Source organism: Ochlerotatus camptorhynchus, unplaced genomic scaffold (genome assembly GCF_037179485.1).
Source record: "Ochlerotatus camptorhynchus isolate MF236.1 unplaced genomic scaffold, CSIRO-AGI_Acam_v1.1 ptg000211l, whole genome shotgun sequence".
Taxonomy (NCBI): Eukaryota; Metazoa; Arthropoda; class Insecta; order Diptera; family Culicidae; genus Ochlerotatus; species Ochlerotatus camptorhynchus.
Window position 1 is genome coordinate 758,357 of NW_027040701.1, and position 20,875 is coordinate 779,231.

Sequence of the window (20,875 nt, forward strand, 5' to 3'; positions counted from 1 at the left end):
CTCGACTTTGACAGACATTTTTCACTTGACATCGACAAATTGTAGGATCCAGCAGCAAACCACCACCAGCCAGAAAAGACTGTCATTGAACTGGGCTGCACGAAAAAAAGTTGTGTTAATTCGGAGAAAATTAGGGAAAAGTGATTTTTCACAATCTTCAAGCAGTTTAGTGTGATTCTTTTTAGCATAGATTTAGGCAAACTATTTTTACCTATTAGATCGGTTGTGTTTAACACGTTTTTTGTTCGCAAACAATCGACATACATTGTGACAATTATATCCTCGCTAATCACAAATTAAGGAAAAGTCGTCCGCTTCCAGATAATTTGCATTCGGGGCAAAGAAAACCAGCAAGTCTGATAACTTTCAAGGATTTTTCTACCAACACTAACGTCAATTTGGCCTACAAACGGGAACTGCAAAGCCATCAAAATGTGAACCTACTGCATTATATCATCGATAGGGAGAAATTTTCCATTTCTGTGCCTGGAAAATTGCCTGTTTCTGATTCTTGTTGTTCTTATTCTTCTTCGATTTGGGACCAGACCAAAGGCTGGCGCTGATACTGCTGCATACCTTATAGGCGCAGCCGGGCTGCTGCTGCTGCTACCGAGAAAGTGTGTATATTGGTGTATACGGCAAACGCGAGGACGATCAAAGTGTGATACAAATCATATCGGCATGATGCGAAAGAAGAGTTCATAAAAGAATAAATTATTGCACAATCATCATCGCAGCGAGGTGGGGAAAGGATTGAAAAGGATTTATTTTTTGGCACGGTATGAACTTCGGTTCCGCCGGAGATTATCGTAAGTTATATAACGAATATTAAAATTTCAACAACGGCACTCGGCATCTAATCAACGGGAACAGTAATTATTAATCAGCGAAGAGAACACCCGATATGGCTAAGAAGATTCCTTTCAAGGTGGTGTTTGCCTCAGGTAAGGTTCATGAAATATTCAACAGCTTTTCGCTCCATTTCCAAAACGTTAACTCGTTCAAACACTTTTATTCGCAGACGAGGACTCGGACTGCCCAGCCAGCGAGTTGAACAGCCACAGTCCAACTGTGCATGGATGGCGTTCGAACCCGAGCAGTCCGGTATCGCCAAAGGAGATTGTCCTGCGGTTCTTCAATCCGGCCCGGATCGTCCGGATACAAGTGTTGGCCCATCAGTACTTCATACGTGAGTGTTCATTAGTGAATGAACTCGTGAATGGGTTCATTTGGGAGGTATTTTGACAGATGAATGCATTCATTCTGAGAGCTTGCGCCAATCGAGTGGTTGCTTAGGTCTTCATTGATGAACTTATGTGCCGGAATTTTTCGGGTTTTGTTTTGGTCTTGGAAAGAATATGTACTCGGGAGTAACACGTGTCGATTATTTACTAGACGATGTTTACTATTTAGTATACATCGCACTAAAGCTTATTGCTTTATCTATAGTTTATGTGGTATAATTTAAGCATGGCAACGGTAACCCCTCGGACCCAACCTTCCATTAAAGCGAGTAATTGTCTATCAGATTTAGAAGGAATGTCAGTTCCAAGCATTATCTGCTGATTCCCTGTCCAATTACCTTTATCTGATTTGTAAGTACTCTAAGCTTTCTTCTTGAAAAAAAATGTCCATAAATAGTATTAAACTGAAAGGAATAATTTTAGAACTTTCAAACACAGTCAAGTATCTGGGAGTAACTCTTGACAGCAAACTAAATTGGAATTCGCATCTAGAGCAAGTCATTAGTAAAGCAACAAATGCTCTTTGGATAGGTAAAAAAAACTTTTGGTAGGAAATGGGGACTTAAACCTAAAATGATCCACTTGATTTATTTGACGATTGTAAGACCTAGAATAACCTATGCATCATTGGTTTGGTGGCCTAAAAGCAATGAAAAATCAGCTCAGAAAATGCTGGGGAGGCTGCAAAGACTAGCAACTCTCTCAATAACTGGTGCAATGAGTAGCACACCAAGTATGGCACTAGATGCTCTACTTTCTCTGCTTCCGTTGCATCAATTTATTCAATTAGAAGCCGAAAGGAGTGCATTAAGGATCCGACGGTCACAGCACTTCCTTGAAGGTGATCTTAGAGGACATATGAGCATCCTAAAAATGTTCAATATTGATTCTATTGTGTTACAAAATGAGGATTGGATGAAGAAAAAATATCACTTCGATCGTCTTTACAATGTAGCAGATGCGGATCGCGATTTGTCGGACAATGGGGGACCAAACATTCGTCCAGGATCAATTGTCTTCTATACAGACGGCTCAGGGGTAATAGGTTCAGGTATAAATATCTCAATATCTATGGGCTACTGGCCTACCTTGTTCCAAGCAGAAGTCCAAGCAATTCTTGAATGTTCTAAAATTTGCTTGCGTAGAAATTATAGACATTCGAATATCTGCATTATGTCTGATAGCCAAGCAGCACTAAATGCTTTGAAATCAGCAACATGTAATTCTAAACTTGTATGGGAATGTGCAATGTCACTCCAAAAATTGGCCTGCCAAAACCAAGTGAACCTATTTTGGGTTTCTGGTCACTGTGGAATTCAAGGGAATGAGAAAGCCGACATACTAGCTAGGCTTGGATCATCTCAACAATTTATAGGACCAGAACCATTCTGTGGAATTTCTGCTTGCTCTCTTAGAATGGAGTTCAAGAAATGGGAAAAAAAATGAAAGTGGAGACCAATTGGAACAACACTCTCATTGCTAGGCAGTCGAAACGGTTTATTAATCCGAGCATTTCAATGACTAGCAAAATTCTTTTACTATCAAAGAAATATCTCAGTATGTACACTGGTTTAATAACAGGGCACTGTCCATGTAAATATCACTTGAAGCTAATAGGAAAACTTCAAGATAACATGTGTCGATTATGTGGCAAAGAAAAAGAAGACTCTGAACACCTGCTATGCTCTTGTACAGCAATCTTCAATAAGAGGCGTATTTTTCTGGATAAGGGGCTGACAGAACTTTTTGATATTTGGAATTCAGTTCCCAGCCAAGTAGTGCAATTCATTCGAAATGTAATACCTGACTGGGAAAATGCTTTCGGTCAGTCTATGTCGGTCGCTTCATAAAATGGTGTTACAACATGCTGATAAAGCAATATTAAAACGGGAAATATATCACAATAAGTACTGGCCGCAGTGATCAAAATACCCAACACGGAAAAAAGCTATCTTCTTGAAATCTGCTTCCATGTAGTGGAATTTTTTGAATTTGGCAGTAAAATTTCTTTGAAATTCTTCGAATTAACCCTGGAAGACTGTTTCTTCTGGAAGGCCTCCAGTGTTGCACAGAAATGCTATGTAAAAAGTCATTTGAATATCTTCTAGAAGTCCTCGGATGATCTCTTGTATGTTTTCTGAACTTCCATTTCTTAGAAAGACCCTAACTATCCCATGAAAGCTTACCGATTTCCTCATGCAAAGTTCGGATTCCTTTGCCCATTTAATAAATATGAATATTTTTGGCTAGAATTGGGTTGTTTAATTTCGAAAACCATACCGGTCTTCATATACCATCTGAACAAAAAAACTTCGTTTTCTGTGCACAGCGATATTGTTATCAATCCCATAGACATTCATCTCGATTTTTAAATCAAAATTTAAGTTTTTCATTGTTGATCTATTAGTTGACAGCTCGCTCCCATACAAAGTCCCACCGAGGGGCGCTAGGTGATTTTTTGCTAATGTAGTCGCACTTATTTAAAATTAGTCCTAATGCTCCAAAATTGACGAAATTTTGTATTTTGTTTCCATTTGTAATGCAGATTACCTCAAGCTAGTTAGTTGGCTAATTGAGTCTTTCAAATCCTTCTGCGATCACCGTAATCGTTGAACTGCATAGTCTGCCATATTGTACCATCTAAATAACCTCCACATACACTCACTAAATCCCCAAACAATCCAAACCATCTCAATTCCAGCGGAACGCATCGAGCTGTGGCTGCACTACTCGAGCAAGAGCGCACCCAGTACCCCGTCCAGCCAGAGCTTCGAATACATGGGCTTTGTGGCCCTGTCGGACAACTCCAGTACCAACTTCGCGTCCCGGGAGCTGCAAAGCGTGACCGTAACGCCGAAAGTGGGCTCGCACCTGAAGCTCCGCCTTGGTCCGCCGTATTCAAACAAATTCAACTCGGACAACCAGGTGGCGTTGCTCGCGATCAACATCCTCGGCGAAGAGCTGACCGCCGAAGAGCTTTCGTCGATAAATTCCAACGCGGCACTGCTGAACGTTCCTCCGGCCAACATCGAAGCGTTGAACAGTTCACTGGCATCGGTGTGCGATGATCTGTCCTATTCCATGTACGTGGAGGAGGGCATCTGCGATGTGGTTCGCAAGATGGAGCTGCTGAAACTTCAGGCAGTTCAAGGTAACCTAGGAATTCATTCAGCGGTGCAGTTAATCGATCGAATTGGATTTGTTTTTCCAGATGAACGCTTCGAATACGCACGAAAACTGAAGCTTTGTATGACTGCGCTGCGAACGGCTGGTGAACGCCTTGGGCGGTATGCCCTAGCCAAACGCCAGGCCGTTCAGCAGGAAGACTTCAGCACGGCTCGTCTGCGCAAGGAGCAGATCGAAATGTACCGGAAAGCCGTATTCGATCAACTCCGGGTAGATACCCTACTCAAGAGTGATAAGAGCATTACCAGTAACGACAGCTGTTCCGAGCTGTATGCATCTAAACCGACGTTGCCTTCACCGCCTAGCCTGCAGGACGTAGCAAGTGCTTTATCGGAAACCTGTCTGCCCAGTGTGGCCGAAGCTGTCACTAAACAGCAAATCCTACTACACGATACGACTGACTCTACCACCAATACCACCAATTCAACGACTTCAGGTTCCAGTGCGGTGGGAGCCATAGGAAAACCACAGGAAGCCACTCCCAGCAAACACTCACACACTCTATGCAGGCCGGAAGATATTCCTAACTCTCCACTACTAAGTCACAAGGGCCGTAGCCCAATGCGTTCGCCGACGAATACGGGTTCACTCCGTCGACGGAACAAGAGCGCTCCGCGAAACAGCTACGAAGACTACGATGAACGAGCCATCTCAACACTAAGGTTAATTGGTCTTCAGGGCGTAGTGATCGATGCGATTAACTTGATTTTATTTATTTGGTTTGTGTTACAGTTCCCATACGAACGACTTTCTCCGAGAGTGCCAGGGGACGGCATTAATGGAGAATGATTCCGGGAAGGTTCGTTCCAAGCTGAATGATCGAGAGCGACGGCAAGCTGCGCTGCCGATACTGATATTCGGGATGGAGCTGGTCGAGTTGATCTACTCTCGCCAGTATAGCGATCGCGAGGAAGGTTTGGTAAGGTTAAGGAGCATTATGAAACGGGAAGGTGAAGAGGACCAGTCGGCTGGACCGAGCAAGATCTGTCGAAGTGCTACGCTGCTACTACATCGTGGAGTTCGCGATGCCGTGTTTTCGGTGTTTAGTCAAGCGACGGAAACAGTGAGATCACTGTTTATGGAATTCGTGCCGAATCGGTAAGTAATTCTTAGCGATTAATTTATGTTGGAGGTTAATTGGAATTGTTCGACAGGGTAACACCGAGCGAAGTATCCCGTTCGGTTGATCGACTTTTACCGGAGTTGCTTTCCAAAAGCGGTGATCCATCGGCTAGGGTTCATACGCTGGCTCAGCACACGATCCTAAGCATTGCAGCGTGTCCGGAGGTGCGTGAACAACACTTGATCGCTCCGGCGCTGTCCAGACCGGTTGGGAACGGAACTCATCCACGGTTGGCGCTGAGCCGCATGCAGATGCTGGAGCAGTTGGTCCTGAGTCAAGGCATATCCAGTGACAAGCAGAGTGGATTGGCGTGTCGAACACTGTCTGAAGCAGGTTGCTCTGGGATTCATCATCCGGCGGAATCGGTTCGGAAGGTCGCTGAAAGGGTCCTATTACTGGTTTACAAGGTTAATCCTAGATTGGTAAGAAAACAGCTGCCGCCGGATGATGACATTACGCGAAGGAATCTGCTTTACCGACAGTTGTTTACCGAGTTTGATAAGATCGATCTGCAGGTACATCTATACGTAATTGTAGCTGAAACGTAGAGTTTAACGTTTTCTGGTTTTCAGCGTAAGAAGGAGATGTTGGAAAACAAGCATTTCAGTGGACCGAGTGCGTTTGGCGGTTTATGTTCTCCACCGATGTCGAATAGTTCAAAGAATTCGCCACCGGTCGAGATTCGAAGTCGAGGCCTGCGGTACGACAGTGCTGGAAGCGCCGGTCGAACGATCGTCAGTTTTTCCGACGGCACGAACCCTAGTTGGCAGTCAAGTTTCAATTCACTGAAATTGCAGGATTCCCACTCGAGTCCGGTGAGACGACCAGATTCGGCAGGAATCATCAAAAGCAAGAGCGGCCATGCGATCGGTCATCACCATTGGGCCAATGAGGACAAGTGCGAAAGTTCCTACTATGACAAGCGGAATTGCAATGGAAAGGACCAAAAGTTGAGTCAACCGAAGACGATGATCTACGACAGTACGGTTGGATTCCTGGGATCGGAAAACGGAGGTGGTTCGCGGAAGAGTTCCAATTCGGACTCGTTCGAAGGAATTGACAATGAGATGTAAATTGAGATTGGGGGTCTTGGTTAGTCAGGACGTCTAAAGTTTGTGTATTGAAAATTTCAGTCGCTGTCCATTCTGCGATTGGATCTGCCATGGGGACCCTGCTCAGCTCGATAAGCACTACTGGAAGGCGTGTCCCGTGCTGACCAAGTGTCCGCAGTGCAGTCAGATATTGGAGGTGGCAGCACTGTCACCGCATCTAATAAGTAGGAAGTTCTTCGTCATATATGCATGCTTCGAAACACTAACGATGTTCTTTTGTAGATGAATGTGAGGCTAAAGCAAGTTATGTTACCTGTGAACGCTGTACGGAGTCGGTTCATAAAGATCTCTACGAGTACCATATGATGGAAGATTTCTGTCGAGGTAAATTTAGTCGTCGATTAACCCTAGCAATAAATTATAATTCCTACATTTTTCTCCATCATAGAACTAACGAATGGTGCAGCGCGATGTCCACTTTGCCACGACGACGTTCTCCTGCCACTGGATGGAGGCTGGAAGCGCCATCTGCTGAGTCGATCCGGCTGTTTGGGAAACTCTCGGCGAAGAGCAAAAGTTTAAATCGTATCAATCTTTTAAATCAAAACACACTACAGAAAACTCCTAGGCAGCAGTCGCTTTTTAGCCCAATCTAATTGTAAACAATCGGAGGCAGCAGTAAACCGAGGCAAATGACTACGTAGAGCAGCTTTTAAATGTCTCTTAGAAATTTTACGATTCTCTACAAACTTGTCGTCAGTCAGATATAGATAGAAATTTTCGGAAATTAATCAAGCAACTCAACAGCACCAACAGGAAGGAACTATATAGTAGAGACACTCACATTTTTAACAAGCAGCAATTACTATTTGAAGGTTAGCAACTCTTCTCGTGGAAGGACAGTTATTAGAAAATTTAAAAATTTACATACATAAAACTTCAGGAGCTAATCAGTTCGACTAACCGAGACATAAACCTGCTACCAATTGTTACTGCAATACAACAAGAAAGAATTTAATCGAGTTTAAAACTTTGCATCCCCAAGTAACAGCAAAAAACCATTGAGGAGAATACATTGTAGATTCGAAAAAAAAAAAATTTAATGTAGCTGACATGTTTTGTTGAGTAGATTTTTTAACGATAAAGTATTGACATACATTTTCAGAGCATACATTAGCAGTTTTCCCTCCTTAATACTTAATAATTGAAATCATGCCGCAAGGTAGGCAAAGTTTGATATTAACAAAAAAAAAAAAAAAGTCCAAAACCGATATGTGAAACCGTAAAAGTATTTCCCGTCCTCAACCTTGAATCGAACCGAAGAATAATAAAGTATTGTCATCTTTTTTGATTCGAATGAAAGCGTGTTGGGTTTCTTTCATGATGACAGAGAAGATAGCCAATGGTTTGGTATCCTACACTTAGACCTGGTGGAACATGCTCTTTTGGACCAGGAAGTACCAGACCTTGAAAAATGTTCATGCCATCATACCCGAGTAGCACACTTTCATCACAATAAGTTGCAGCAACTTGTTTATGACTGAAATAAGTCGTATATAAATTTCTACAATTGATTTGTGACAAGCGTGCTTCTAGGGTAATGCTCTTCGTTGTGCAGTTTTATTTTGTTTATTTTATTTATTTTATTTATTTTATTTATTGCATTTATTTTATTTTAATATCAACTGTAGTCAAAACATAAGAATATATATGTAACTCAATCAGCAATACTCGTCAGTGGGCAGCTCCCACACCTGGACCCTACATATCGACCCTTCAACTCATGAACCGGGGACAAAACGGCTTTACTTCCCTTCCGAAGGAAGACGTGATCAGAGATGTTATGCTTCAGAACATCCCGGCGGCGCCAACTGGGATTGAACCCAGGCCTGCTAGAGTGAGAGGTAATCACGCTTACCACTACACCACCAGCGCCGCTGTGTAGAATCTTCTATACAACTAATATCAGTCATAAATAGGTTGCTGCAACTTTTTGCAACGGAATTTTGTTATTTGGGATTTAACATCTATGCATACAATTTGGACTGTTAACTCTTAAATGTTGCCACATTAGTGTTAAATACAAAAATCAAATACCATAAATAGTTAAATACAAAAGCAAGGTAATAAGAAGAAAAAACACTCCTCACTTAGGACAAAACCTCATTTAGGACAAAGCAAACAACAACTTTAGTGTTTTAGGGCCAATAATAAAAATGAAAAGACCTAATTAAACTTGTTTAGAATTTAACTAAGTTGGATAAAAGATTATTGGCTTACAATGTTCCACGACATTGTTCAACATTAATTTCTGAACAAATTTGTTAAAGACTGCGAATATTTAGGAATATATTCAAAAAAGCTACAGTTTGATTATGTTGCACTAAAAGCTAATCGACGCTTCCGAAATCACTGGAAATCTCAAAATCGTAATATCTCGTCAAACCCTCGAAGGATGATTTTGATTTTTACAGAGAATAACTAGGATGATCAACTCTATCGACTGATAAACACAGATTTGATGGACATTTTTGTTGATAATAACGGTCACAGGGACACTGTGATATATGTTTCATTTTACTCTAAATGTGTTGAGTAAATTAATGATGATGATGATGATGGTCCCACCTCTTACCCCTACACTGTACCAAACCACCGTCCTCTGTTCGAATGAAACCTCAGACCATTTAAATCGAATCATCGAAATCGCCTTTTCGAATGATAGCAGCTATCTGAATGGCGGTTGTTTTGAAATCAGATGATTTTCCTCTCGAATACAGCATCCACTTTGTTATGAAACGGAATAGGGCCTTCAGTTGGAATGCGTAATGCTCTCTGCAAAATGGTAGTCATCTTAAATTGAAATTAATTTCGTATTGGCTCAGCCCCTTAACGCAAATCATTGAAGATGTAAATAATTTTATCGAACGTAATTTGTTGTTCTGAGCAGACAAACGAAGTGGAAGCATAGCTATCGCTATCAGAGGTGGTAGGAACATTGGTAAAGCGTGGAAACCGAAATTTTTTTATTTTGTGGTGGAGGTGGAGGAAGTTTCCTTCACCAACAAGACATTTTTGAATCCTGTTCATCTGTTCATGGCTATTCAATGTAAAAATGTAAACAATCGAATTAATAATATAATCTAACGTATTTGCAAGTCATCCTATCCTTAAATTGTTGTCCTCTGAGCCCTGCGTATGTTTTATAGCCAAATTTCAAATAAATATCATCCTTCATTTGGAGGACAGTCATATTCAACCAAAAGGAAATCATCCGAATTTCGACAGCATATTGTTAAAAGGCTCGAGCAATACAATAATCAGTCGAAATATTGCGGAAGTTTTCGTTCAGTGTACAAAGGTTTGAGCTGAACGATTTATCTTTAAGATAATTAAATTTGACATTTTCACCAGGTTAGCACACAAAATCGAACTGGTTACAGTTACAGATATAATACAGGCGTCCACCCCTTAGTTCGCCTTTTTGTCCACCTAAAATATTCATCAGTATTACAAGCGATTAAGAGTTAATGAACAATCAACAAAGCATCCTAATACACTAGCAACCCCGCAATCTGATGCTATCATAATTTTCAGCAATATCAGGAATGCTAACGAACCCCCGACATTTGCCAGAAAAGCTGAACAATTTTATGGATTGATACTTTTCTCAATAAAATCGACATTATTCTGCTTATACCATTCAATGACATCGCGGCTATAATGGCAGCTGGCTAAGTCAGGCCAGAACTTTACGGGACCTTCGTGTGATTGAATGAACGGCAAAATTATGTTCTGGAGACACTCCTCCTTGTAAAGTTGTCCATTCATAGTCGCTCCAGTGATGAAAACCTTTGTTTTCTTTCAGCAACTGCAGATGCCTTGCCAAATCATCAACTTGCGAGTGAATATATCTGCAAAGACAAATTTGAATTTATCCGGAGTATCCCCCTTACGTTTAGCTAGGTAAAATTTTTGGCCCGGGATTGGTCCAAAGTCCATTTTTACGTAAGTTTCATCGTCCATCAAAATGTGAGTGTGCAGAATTTTTTCACGTCTGTCACGCTCCATCTTTGATAACTTTTGAACTAAATAAACAATCCTTCCGGATCAAAACGCTGTCAATAGTTTCTTGCTACGACGCAACTAGAGGCGCTACAGTAATTAAAAAGAAGCGGCCAAATACAAACTGGAACAGACTTTAATGCAAGGTATCTTCCAAATAAGCTTCAAAATTGCATTTTTTTTAATCAATTTTTAAATTCAGTCCTCTATATCCGTAATACGCGCAGGAGACTCAAGGCTTTGAAGACTATTTTTTTAAAAACTACTATTGAATCAAATATTGAAAATCCAAACAATTTTTTTGCTGTGCTACAATAATTATTAAAAGGTCATTATGACAGTTATCCATACAAAATAATCCGCTAGAGATAACATTGTCAAAATACCTACATAATTTGTCAATTCATAAAAACAAAATCACTGCATAACTGTTCAAAAGACAGTTTTAACAACAATCAATACGAAACTAATGATTTTAAATTGGCTCACCACTTTAGTAGCCTATTGGTCCCAAGCAAACGATTAACGTACACAGATAAAAATTCTGAATTTTAATTGTGATGTAAACATTCATTCACGTAAACTTAAATTTAATTTCACACAACCGAGCAACTTGTAAACAATGTTGTTTACAAAGATGGGCTTTTGTATACAATATTTGCTACATTGCATGAATTGTGCTAGAACTTTACATGATATATAATGTAAACTTATATGATATATGATGCTCCATTTGTGTGCATCATATTGAACAGAAATTTACACTACTTTTCGAACTGTGTACCCTATTCTAGTTGAAAACTATTACTACACTATGTTTGTTTTGATTCGCTATGAAAGTTTGACAGATAACATCAGGGGTGTGTGGATTCATGCAGAACATGCAGGGGTGAGTGAAATAGCTTGGGACTGCTTGGGACCGTTGTTCTGGTACTGAGTGAGCCAAAAATAATAATGATTTTCTTCGGGACCCAGTGGTCTTAGAGTTACCTCTATGGTTTTAATGTGTGAAATTCAGTGTCTTTTAAATTCTGTATGTGTTGCTGAACGTTTGATAAAAGTCAAGAAATGTGGTTTCTTATTTAAACCGTGTTTCTAGTATAATATCTATGAAAGTCACTTCCTCTTTCAATTCGATCACACAAATATCGAGGCAGCAAACCGTTAACTACTTTAAAAATGAACACCATACACAGTTCGAAAAGTAGTGTAAATTTCTGTTCAATATGATGCACACAAATGGAGCATCATATATCATATAAGCACAGACAAACAGACATAACACATTGAATATTTCTCACTGTAAAACATCGTCGCTAAAACATTACCGCAATCTGTTGAGTACACTGTGGTGGGCACTACGCTGAACAGATGTCGGTAGTGTGTAAACGTCAAACGCAAGGGAATTTTCTATGCGCGCCACAGGTGGCGTTACTACCAACTAGGATACTTTTTAATTGTCCGTTAAATGCTTGTTCGATGAACAACTTGCGAGTGTTATGTCTGTTTGTCTGTGATATAAGTTTACATTATATATCATGTAAAGTTCTAGCACAATTCATGCAATGTAGCAAATATTGTATACAAAAGCCCATCTTTGTAAACAACATTGTTTACAAGTTGCTCGGTTGTGTGAAATTAAATTTAAGTTTACGTGAATGAATGTTTACATCACAATTAAAATTCAGAATTTTTATCTGTGTAGTCAAACATACAATTCTTTGCTTTACCGACAACCATTGTAAGGCGTCCAGCATCAAAGTTGAGGAAGTTAATCTATTACATCTCAAATTCATACGCATTATTTTATTCTGCAAGCGCTGTAATCTCGTTACCTATTTGTGTGTCATTGGCCAGAAATAAAATGGAAGGGCAGAAGATGATTCTTGATGACATTGTCAATGTGAGAGTTGAACTTAAGTTTGTATTAATGGACGGGTAAATTAATGAACTTATTCTTTAAACTTGACATAATGATAGTTAACGTCTAAGGAAGATGGCAGTTTTTAAATCGTTCTGAATAAGCAATTACTGTAAAACATAATTAAATTTTACACTTGTTTTCTGAGCATCATCTACGACTGAAATTGTAGATGGAATGCTCTTAATGATAACTTTTTTTCAACAAAGTATTTTGTTTAACTATCAGCCAGCCAAAGCCAGGTTTGGCAAAATTCAGTTTGAAACCTGCTTTACACACGACTAGTCGTTCTGTTCTTAGTGATCGTGACATTCGATCTACAGCACCTGGTATTATGTGTGGTTTACCCCGTAACGTGGGTAGATCACCTTTTCGTGGTACGTTACGGGATGTAAGATCTACCATGGATTCCTAGTCTTGACTACTTCAAACTAGGAAACAGGATTTTTCAGTAATCAAAGGAACACATCTTAGTCCTTGTTACTTTTTATGCCTTGTTGATAGTGATAAGTCCTCGGGTTGCCTGGACCGAGAATGATCTTGAAACAAGGACAAAATGAGTTAGTTAGTCTTCATCTATGTGATTCCTTATATTCTTTTCGTTGTTCCCTAGCTTTAAGTGGTTAAGACTAGGGTTCTGATGCATGGTCACTATCGGTGTCATTCTTTAATTTTGTTGCTAAGGAACCCAATTTTGACTGACAAAGGGGCGCGCCTTTGGAGGGTGTTCCAACACTCCAAAGGGTATAAATAGCGGGACCTTTCAATCAGAATCGATTCCTTGCGATGAAGGAAAAATGACAACTGTATCAAAACCGAATACTTCATCTTTTCTCAATAGTGATGAAGTAATACAACATGCACTAAACTAAGGACACGGGATATAATACAATAGATCAAATTACTGGTCGCAGTAGTTTTATGTCCCGAACAGAGGAGAAAAAAAAACCTAGCACGATAGATATTAACAAGCATTTTGGTTTTGGTAGATCGCTGGTAGTTTATTGACTCTTTTGAAACTACTTAATTTATGTTTTATTCCATGAAATGAATCATTCGTTAGCTTCTGTACTTATTTTCGTCAATCCTGAACATTCCGTTACTTCATCTGCAACTTTGCATCGGTGCGGTGAAAATTTTGCGATTGAATCCTGTATTCAAATAACTTCCAATTCAAACCACACGTGAGAATAGGTACTGATGTCACCAAGGCTCTGAACCATTTGGTGGATTATTTTAACTTTTGGTTAAAATTTGACAGATGAAAAGTTATCGATTAACCCTGCTATCCGAGCATGGTTATTTCTGACAGACAAGAAGTTAAATTTTGACAACCATGGCTCGAAAACCGGTCGATCGACAGCACGGGGATTTTCGAACATAAGAAATAACTTTCGAAATGTCACTTTTAACCACGAGTTAAATTTAACTCGGCAAATGGTTCACAGCCCAAGTGGCGTGAGAAGTGAGAACCTATGACGTCCGCATTGCATTTTAGCTCCCCGCATCACATGTGTATGCGGGCTGTCTACTACCACCATGCTGCTGGCAGTAAACGTTTCATTCAAGATGGCGCTATTCTGTAGAAAAATCTGTAAACAACAAACAGTACCGTTCGAAAGTGACAAGCAGCACCCCGGATGCGATGGTATTGGTACGAGCAATGCTGAAACTGCTCTGCTTGGGCTTTGTTGCTGTTGCTGTGGCCGCATGTTGTGCACCCACACAGCCGTAGGTACATCGCGTGCTGCCGTGTGAGTCTCGGTTGTATTGACTGACTAGAGTGACCCGTATCTGGTTCTTCCCATACATTACTATCCGTTGGCCGTGTGTGATATACATTGTGTTCGTCCCCGTGTGTAGTCGTCGGGCGGTCGTGAAAATCGATTCGAACGTGAATCTCGGTTCGTAGTTCGCGGTGGTGTTTTCGAAGTGTTTTTTGGGTGAAATTTCTTAGTGAAAACTTGTGATTCCGGTTGTGGACCTAGTGAACTGTTGTGCATCAGTGGACAGGCGAGTGATTCCCGGTGTTTGTGTTCCCTAGCTTATGTCGGCAGTGGCTCACTCGTCATCGTATTCGTCAGGTAAGAGGAGAGGATCCCGAAACATTTTTTGTTCATGTTTCTCCTTGAAGCCGTCGCCGTCTTCGTCGAGGAACACGCACACATGCGATGGTTTTTACGCAAAGTTTGGATTAAGGGGGTGTGCGCGGCAGGGTGGGAATGTGCGAACAGTGGAGGCGGAGGGTGCTGTATGGAAAATGTCATCCACTGGTGCTTTGATTTGACGACGGCGACGGGAGAATATGGGTCCCGGAGGACAAAGAACCTCCAAAAAAATGCGATGGCGAATTTTGGAATTTTGTGGAACGTAACATTCGCCCGGACTGCTGAGATTGCATTGTTTTCGGTGCATGGGTGAGCGTTTTTGTTATGTAAACAACAAACGCTTCCAACTGGTTTTTCTGCTGGCGCTGGGCTGCTTTCTGCTGTGGTGCTTCTGCTTCCTCAACAGCAGCAGCCACTCTTCGTTCATATTGAAGAAACGAGTCTCTCCCCGTCGCAGCTACGTGTTGTTTTGCTTGCACTTCCCTTTCCCTGTCCCGCGCGCGAGAGGTGGGTAGATGCATGCAAGGAGCGTTCGTCTGCGGTTGCCAGATTGATTGTTTTGTTGGGAGGGCTTATTCTTTGTTAAATCATTATTAAATAAATTTTCTGTTTCTGTTTAGTGCTGACCAATTAAGCTAAACTTTCATAGAAAGCTATCTTCAGCTTTTATTGCATCTTCTCGAAATTCTATTTACCATTCTATTGTATGTTTAAAATATATGATTTTGTTCAAGATCCAAGGATTCAGCTAGAATCCGGAAGTAGAACCAGCTCTATCTGGGGATTTGTTTAACGTAAGAACAATTTTCGGTATTCAAATTGATGCATTTTTATTAGAAATTAATTGAACTTTTTTTTTAATTAAAGTTTCTTTTAAATTCCCACAATCATCTGTTCAGCGTCGCCGGTGGTGTTGTGGTAAGCGTGATTACCTCTCACCCCAGCAGGCCTGGGTTCAATCCCAGGAAAGCTGTTTTGTCAATATAACCGTGTATGTTTGAGATTAGGTAGCACTGGTTGGAACAAACTGACCACTAAGGTTAACCACTAGCGTGTGCAACAGATGACTTGTTTTTTTTTCTTGATTTGTTTTCCGTCGATATTGTTTTCCGTACTGAGTACGAATGCTACTGACGCCAGGGAGGCAGCTCCCACACCTACCTAGCGACCTATCAGCTCATGGACCGGGGACCAACGGATTTACTTCCCTCCAGAAGGAAGACGTGATCAGAGATCTTATGCCTCAGAAAATCCCAACGGTGCCGACTGGGATTGAACCCAGGCCCTTTGGGCTCTTGTGTGGTTGCTGTTGTTACAAACAGTGAAGATGAGTGGCGGTGTTAAAGTGAAAAAAAAACATCATAGTCTGTCGTTAGGTGAAATTATTATTTTTGCTAAGGCGCTGAACGTGGATGCTATCCAGATAGCAGCTATATACATTATAGGTGAGGATCAAGTCCGAAGATTCGATGGTCCATATACATTGCTGAGTAACCCTGAGCAATTAATTATAATCCATTATGAAGATCGAGGTACGCATGTCGAATGTGAGAGAATTTGTTCAATATATGCCACCTGAAGTTCCTGACAAAAATTTAGCGTGATGCTGGGGAAATACGGTAAACATTAGTAAATACGGTAAAACTAAACGTGTTGTCCTGGAAAATTTCCCACCAGAGCTGTGTTTCGTTGCCTACACTGGAGAACGTGGAGCATATATGGATGTTGAAAAGGAAATTCTCACATCGCTGCATTTCCTCAATCGGAAGGGGAATGTATTCTATGAAAGGAACAAGAATGTGAGCTTTGTTTTCAAGATAAGCATTATACGAATTTAAATGCAACCTATAGCAACATTAAACATCGACCGAGGCGATCCTAGCATGTTTCCAGAACTTCTGGCAACACTGACACCATTTGTTTAGTCGAAGATTCAGCAGCAAAAGGAGTGCTGTATGCAACTACGAGATCGCTGGCTCTGCTTCATTACCACCGTGTGTGCCCTCAGCCATCGACCTGCTAACTACTCGAACTATACTCTGAAGTGCTTATTCCAGCACATTTGGCGGCGTGGCTTATGCGGCATGCTTCTAAGTCAAGGTTGATAAATACATACACCCATCCCGTCGCCATATCAAGTTCTTGTGACTACCGCTCAGCAGCAGTCAGTTACGTGTCTGTTAGCGTTGGTAGTTTCTTTTACCTACTACAAAATTGCATGACTTTTGTCCACTAAGCGGCTTCGTCCCGATGAAATGGAATCTGGTTTTACGCGTGTCGCCGCGAGTCCAGTTTTCTGAATGGTGTTGTATGGATGAGTAACCCGCGTGCGGAATGGTGAAATTCACTTTTGCACGCGACATGCCTTACCTGGGTTTGTTTACTCGTTGCCTGTGAGCGAATGCTATACGGTCGTAGTGTGACGAATGAGGTTCTGCTTTGACGTCATGGCTTTCATGTTGTTTACCGGAGGATGCAGTAGTTTTTTTTTAAATAGAATTTTGCGGTGTTGCAATTTATGTGATCACAAGTATTGTGACCCAATGGGATCTCACCGAGCTGCTTACAATTATTGGCGAAATAGTAACCAACAGTACGCCACACAGCACATAGCCGAACCCTACGAGCGACGTTCTACGTATTCGTATTCGTATTACACGTACATGGTCTCCCGATAAACAAGGGGGGCCATAAATTAAAAAAGTGTCAGGCTCTGTTTTTATCAAAATAATTGATCTTGATACACACCGCAACCGCACTATACTGCGACCAGTCATACATATACCATGTGCGGCTGCGTCTACGGACGGGTTCGCTCTTTCGTTCTTCTTGCTTTAATATACTTTTCTGGTGTTGTTATTTTTGCCAAAAAATAGTGTTCACGATTTCGTTTATTTTCTGGAGAGGGGTAGAAAGGTATTGCATTTACTACGGTCTTACAGTTAGAAGGTTCAGGTGATTTAAAATTCTTTCTATATATACATTAGGTGTATCTCATTGATTTGCATTGGAATTTTTTCGATTTACAAATAAGGTTTAAGGCTAAGGAAATAGTCAAGATTTTACTTTTTGATGATGATCTCAGAAGTTTTTCAAAAGCCAAGGCTGTGTCAAAACTGTCAAAACCCCCTGAATGCATATCTTGATGCAGGGTTGCTTCCACTCACTTGCTATAAAACAATGTTTATCGGAATTAAGATGTTATTGTGATATTTTGTACTTGTAAGTTAAAAGAAAAGGTTGCACAGTATCTACTTGATACATGAAACCTGTCAATATCGCTTGCAGAGTGTCACAATCACCGATGTTGTGATTCGTGAGCGTTCACTCAGAATGAGCGGTCGCGAGTCATAAAATCGCTGATTGTGACTATCTGAAAACACATTGACAGGTTTTATGTGTCAAAATCTTGCCTTTCAACCTCTAATTGTATCTAACAAGTACAACATATCTTTATAACATCTAATGATTCAAAAATTTCGAAAATAATTTTTTTTAGCAACCGGCGTTAATGTTTTTCTAAATAATGACTTAATTTTTATTTTATTTATGCATTCTAAATTAATTGATGAGCGTTTTAGTAGAATAATTATAATTGTGTTGTAAGGAAAAATCGACGTAAAAGGTATATTATTTTTGCATTCTGAAAACCTTCTGACATAGATTGAAATGAATTTATTAATGTCAAAAAGTACACTCCTTCATTTTGTTATCGTTGGCTTCACGCATGAACTTATAAAAAACCTGATTAGAATGTAACGCTTAAATAGCACAGAAAACCAAATTAAGTTTAACACACTTAAGGTAACTTTCTTCGTTTTCTTCTAGGATTTTTACGCTTCTATAGTGAGAGAATTTGGTATTCTAGATGTACTTCAATTGAGAGCTTTCTATGCCAACCAATGCATTAATTAATAGGGTTTTTTTTATCTAATTTCCGTCCTACTAAGCACAACCTGTGCTTTACCTCTCTTTTCTGAACGAGTTAAAACTAAAAAAAGAGGAATATTTCTGTCAAAGATGACTTCTAAATTTATATGGCTTACACGACCTTTGAAATGATCGTTTTTCCCTGTAGAATAGTCGTGAATCTTGCAGGTAAGGTAAAGGGTATCTTTCAGGGATTGTTTGAGCATTTGATGATCGATAATCTCCGCAGGGTCGCCAAGATCCATCTGCTTTTCTTGCCATGTGCAATGAGCTAGCCCAACTGCTAGACGATGGTCGACAAATTCCCAATTTCATGAGGTTTTCGAACTCTTTTCGAGCTGCCACGAGCTTTTCAGGTGCAAGCCGTCTCGGCCGAGCGTATGTTTTTTGGCCAGTTGTTTCGATGCGATGACTTATGGAAGTTTTACTTACTGTGCCAGGCGGTGCCAGTATCGTGAAGGATGGGAACTCAGTTAGAAATTCAGCGTAAGGAGATGTTGTGCTTGGGCGTGTATTTGGGCTCACTGGTGACCGCCGAAAATGATACCAGCAGAGAAATTCAAAGACGCATTATGGCAGGGAATCGTGCCTACTTTGGACTCCGGAGGACGCTCCGGTCGAATAAAATTCGCCGCCGCACGAAGTTGACTGTCTACAAGACGCTGATTAGACTGGTGGTCCTTTACGGCCACGAGACCTGGACTATGCTCGTGGAGGACCAACGCGCCCTTGGTGTTTTCGAACGGAAGGTGTTGCGTACCATCTACGGTGGAGTGCAGATGGATGACGGAACGTGGAGGAGGCGAATGAACCACGAATTGCACCAGCTGCTGGGAGAACCACCCATCGTCCACATTGCAAAATTGGGCGACTACGGTGGGCTGGGCACGTCGTAAGAATGCCGCACGACGACCCAGTGAAAATGGTTCTAGAAAGCGACCCAACAGGAACAAGAAGAAGAGGCGCGCAGCGGGCAAGGTTTATCGACCAAGTAGAAGGTGACCTGCGGACCCTTCGCAGACTACGAGGCTGGCGAACTGTGGCCATGGATCGAGTAGAGTGGAGACGACTTCTTCGGACAGCAGAGGACAACAAGGCCTTAGCCTGATTGAAACAAAAAAGATGTTGTGCTGAACGTTTTTATCGAATACTCACAGCCATTGTTTCGAGCTTCGTTGTGTTGTCGATTAGTAGATCAAGTCGATAAGTAAGTCGTGGTAGCAGATGAAATCGGCACCAATAATGCCTGTTGTAACTTTTGCCCGAGGCTAACCTTCAACAGAGTTTCTCCATAAACTTTAATCGGCGTTCCATTTGCGGCGAAAACTTGATGCTGGTAGGTTTCATCCGGGTTAAATTTGAATCTCTCGGTATAACGGACACATCCACTCCGGTGTCGATGAGAAAGTTTCTGTTGGTAATTGTGTCCGCAATTTTCAGGCGAAATATCGTTGCTGTGTCGGAAATATCGCCAACTTCCAACGCAGGTTCAAGAAGGCGTCATTGCTGATTGGATTTTGGTGGTTGTCCGAAAGAGCACGGTTTTCTGCAAGTAGGTGCTTCTCTTCCGAATGTACGATGATACCAGCACATATCATACGAAGCTTCGTTGTCGTAGCGTTGATCCATTCTACTTCGGTTGCGAGAACGCGAACGGTCCCTGAAGCTTCTTTGTGGACGGAACACCTGCTCGAACTTACTAGTTAGCTGTGCGATTTCGCGTTGAAGGTCTTCAATACTGCTCGGAGTCGGTATTTCTGGGACGATTGCTGGTGTCGTTGGAGAGAGTATTCCCATGGAATTGATGTTACGGAGGCCCATGGAATCGACGATTGCATCATCAATTGTTGCTTTTTCTGATGGGTCGCCTTTTGAAGCAATCACTGCTGCTTGAGCGTGAGTTGGAAGTCTGGAGGCCCATAAGTCAAGAAGCATAGGTTCACACAATGAAGTTCCAGCTACTCGTCTCATCTCGTTATACAGTTGACTAGGCTTCATGTCACCAAGAGGCATGTCGGAAAGTACACGCTGCAATCGTTTCTGCGAACTATCGGCGAAATGGTTGGTCAGCTTTTCAGATGTACGGATATTTGTCGGCAGCGGGTGTGGCTTCTATGATGGAACGTAATTCTGTCAGCTTACTCGGTGGCACCTGCGCCATGACGATGTTGTATTTCCTGGTATCGTGTTGATTTCCAAGTCCTGAGGCGGCAAGCCAGAATTCCAGCGATAGGAAGTATGATTCG

The 20,875-nt window shown here is 41.3% G+C and overlaps 2 protein-coding genes across 3 annotated transcripts in view; both read left to right on the top strand.

The window, feature by feature from the left end:
- The first annotated feature begins 23 nt into the window (after window positions 1–23).
- Window positions 24–7,980, top strand: LOC135703259 (centrosomal protein of 104 kDa). Of its 2 annotated transcripts, XM_065224387.1 has the most exons (11): window positions 25–944; window positions 1,022–1,189; window positions 3,946–4,395; window positions 4,456–5,092; window positions 5,163–5,528; window positions 5,585–6,068; window positions 6,126–6,287; window positions 6,351–6,622; window positions 6,687–6,829; window positions 6,888–6,989; window positions 7,054–7,980. In XM_065224387.1, exons 1-11 carry the CDS (start codon window positions 905–907, stop codon window positions 7,185–7,187), a joined length of 2,958 nt encoding a protein of 985 aa, XP_065080459.1. In that variant the 5' UTR covers window positions 25–904; the 3' UTR covers window positions 7,188–7,980. The 2 variants fall into 2 exon arrangements, with proteins under 2 accessions (XP_065080458.1, XP_065080459.1); XM_065224386.1 differs by having other exon boundaries at window positions 24–944; window positions 6,126–6,622.
- Window positions 7,981–14,459: 6,479 nt separating this feature from the next.
- The window catches only part of tgo (Aryl hydrocarbon receptor nuclear translocator homolog tgo), a 456,070-nt gene continuing 449,654 nt past the window's right edge, over window positions 14,460–20,875 (top strand). The window contains exon 1 of the mRNA XM_065224445.1: window positions 14,460–14,675. Within this exon, the coding sequence (XP_065080517.1) occupies window positions 14,639–14,675 (37 nt within the window). The 5' untranslated portion in view covers window positions 14,460–14,638. The remainder of the gene's footprint in view (window positions 14,676–20,875) is intronic.

What these genes read in the sequence shown, in the direction of transcription:
- LOC135703259 (XM_065224386.1), top strand. Translation starts at nt 905, where the DNA reads ATGGCTAAGAAGATTCCTTTCAAGGTGGTGTTTGCCTCAG. An exon ending in CGAGCCATCTCAACACTAAG is followed by an intron (nt 5,093 to 5,162) that starts GTTAATTGGTCT and finishes TTTGTGTTACAG; the next exon opens with TTCCCATACGAACGACTTTC. An exon ending in TTGATAAGATCGATCTGCAG is followed by an intron (nt 6,069 to 6,125) that starts GTACATCTATAC and finishes TCTGGTTTTCAG; the next exon opens with CGTAAGAAGGAGATGTTGGA.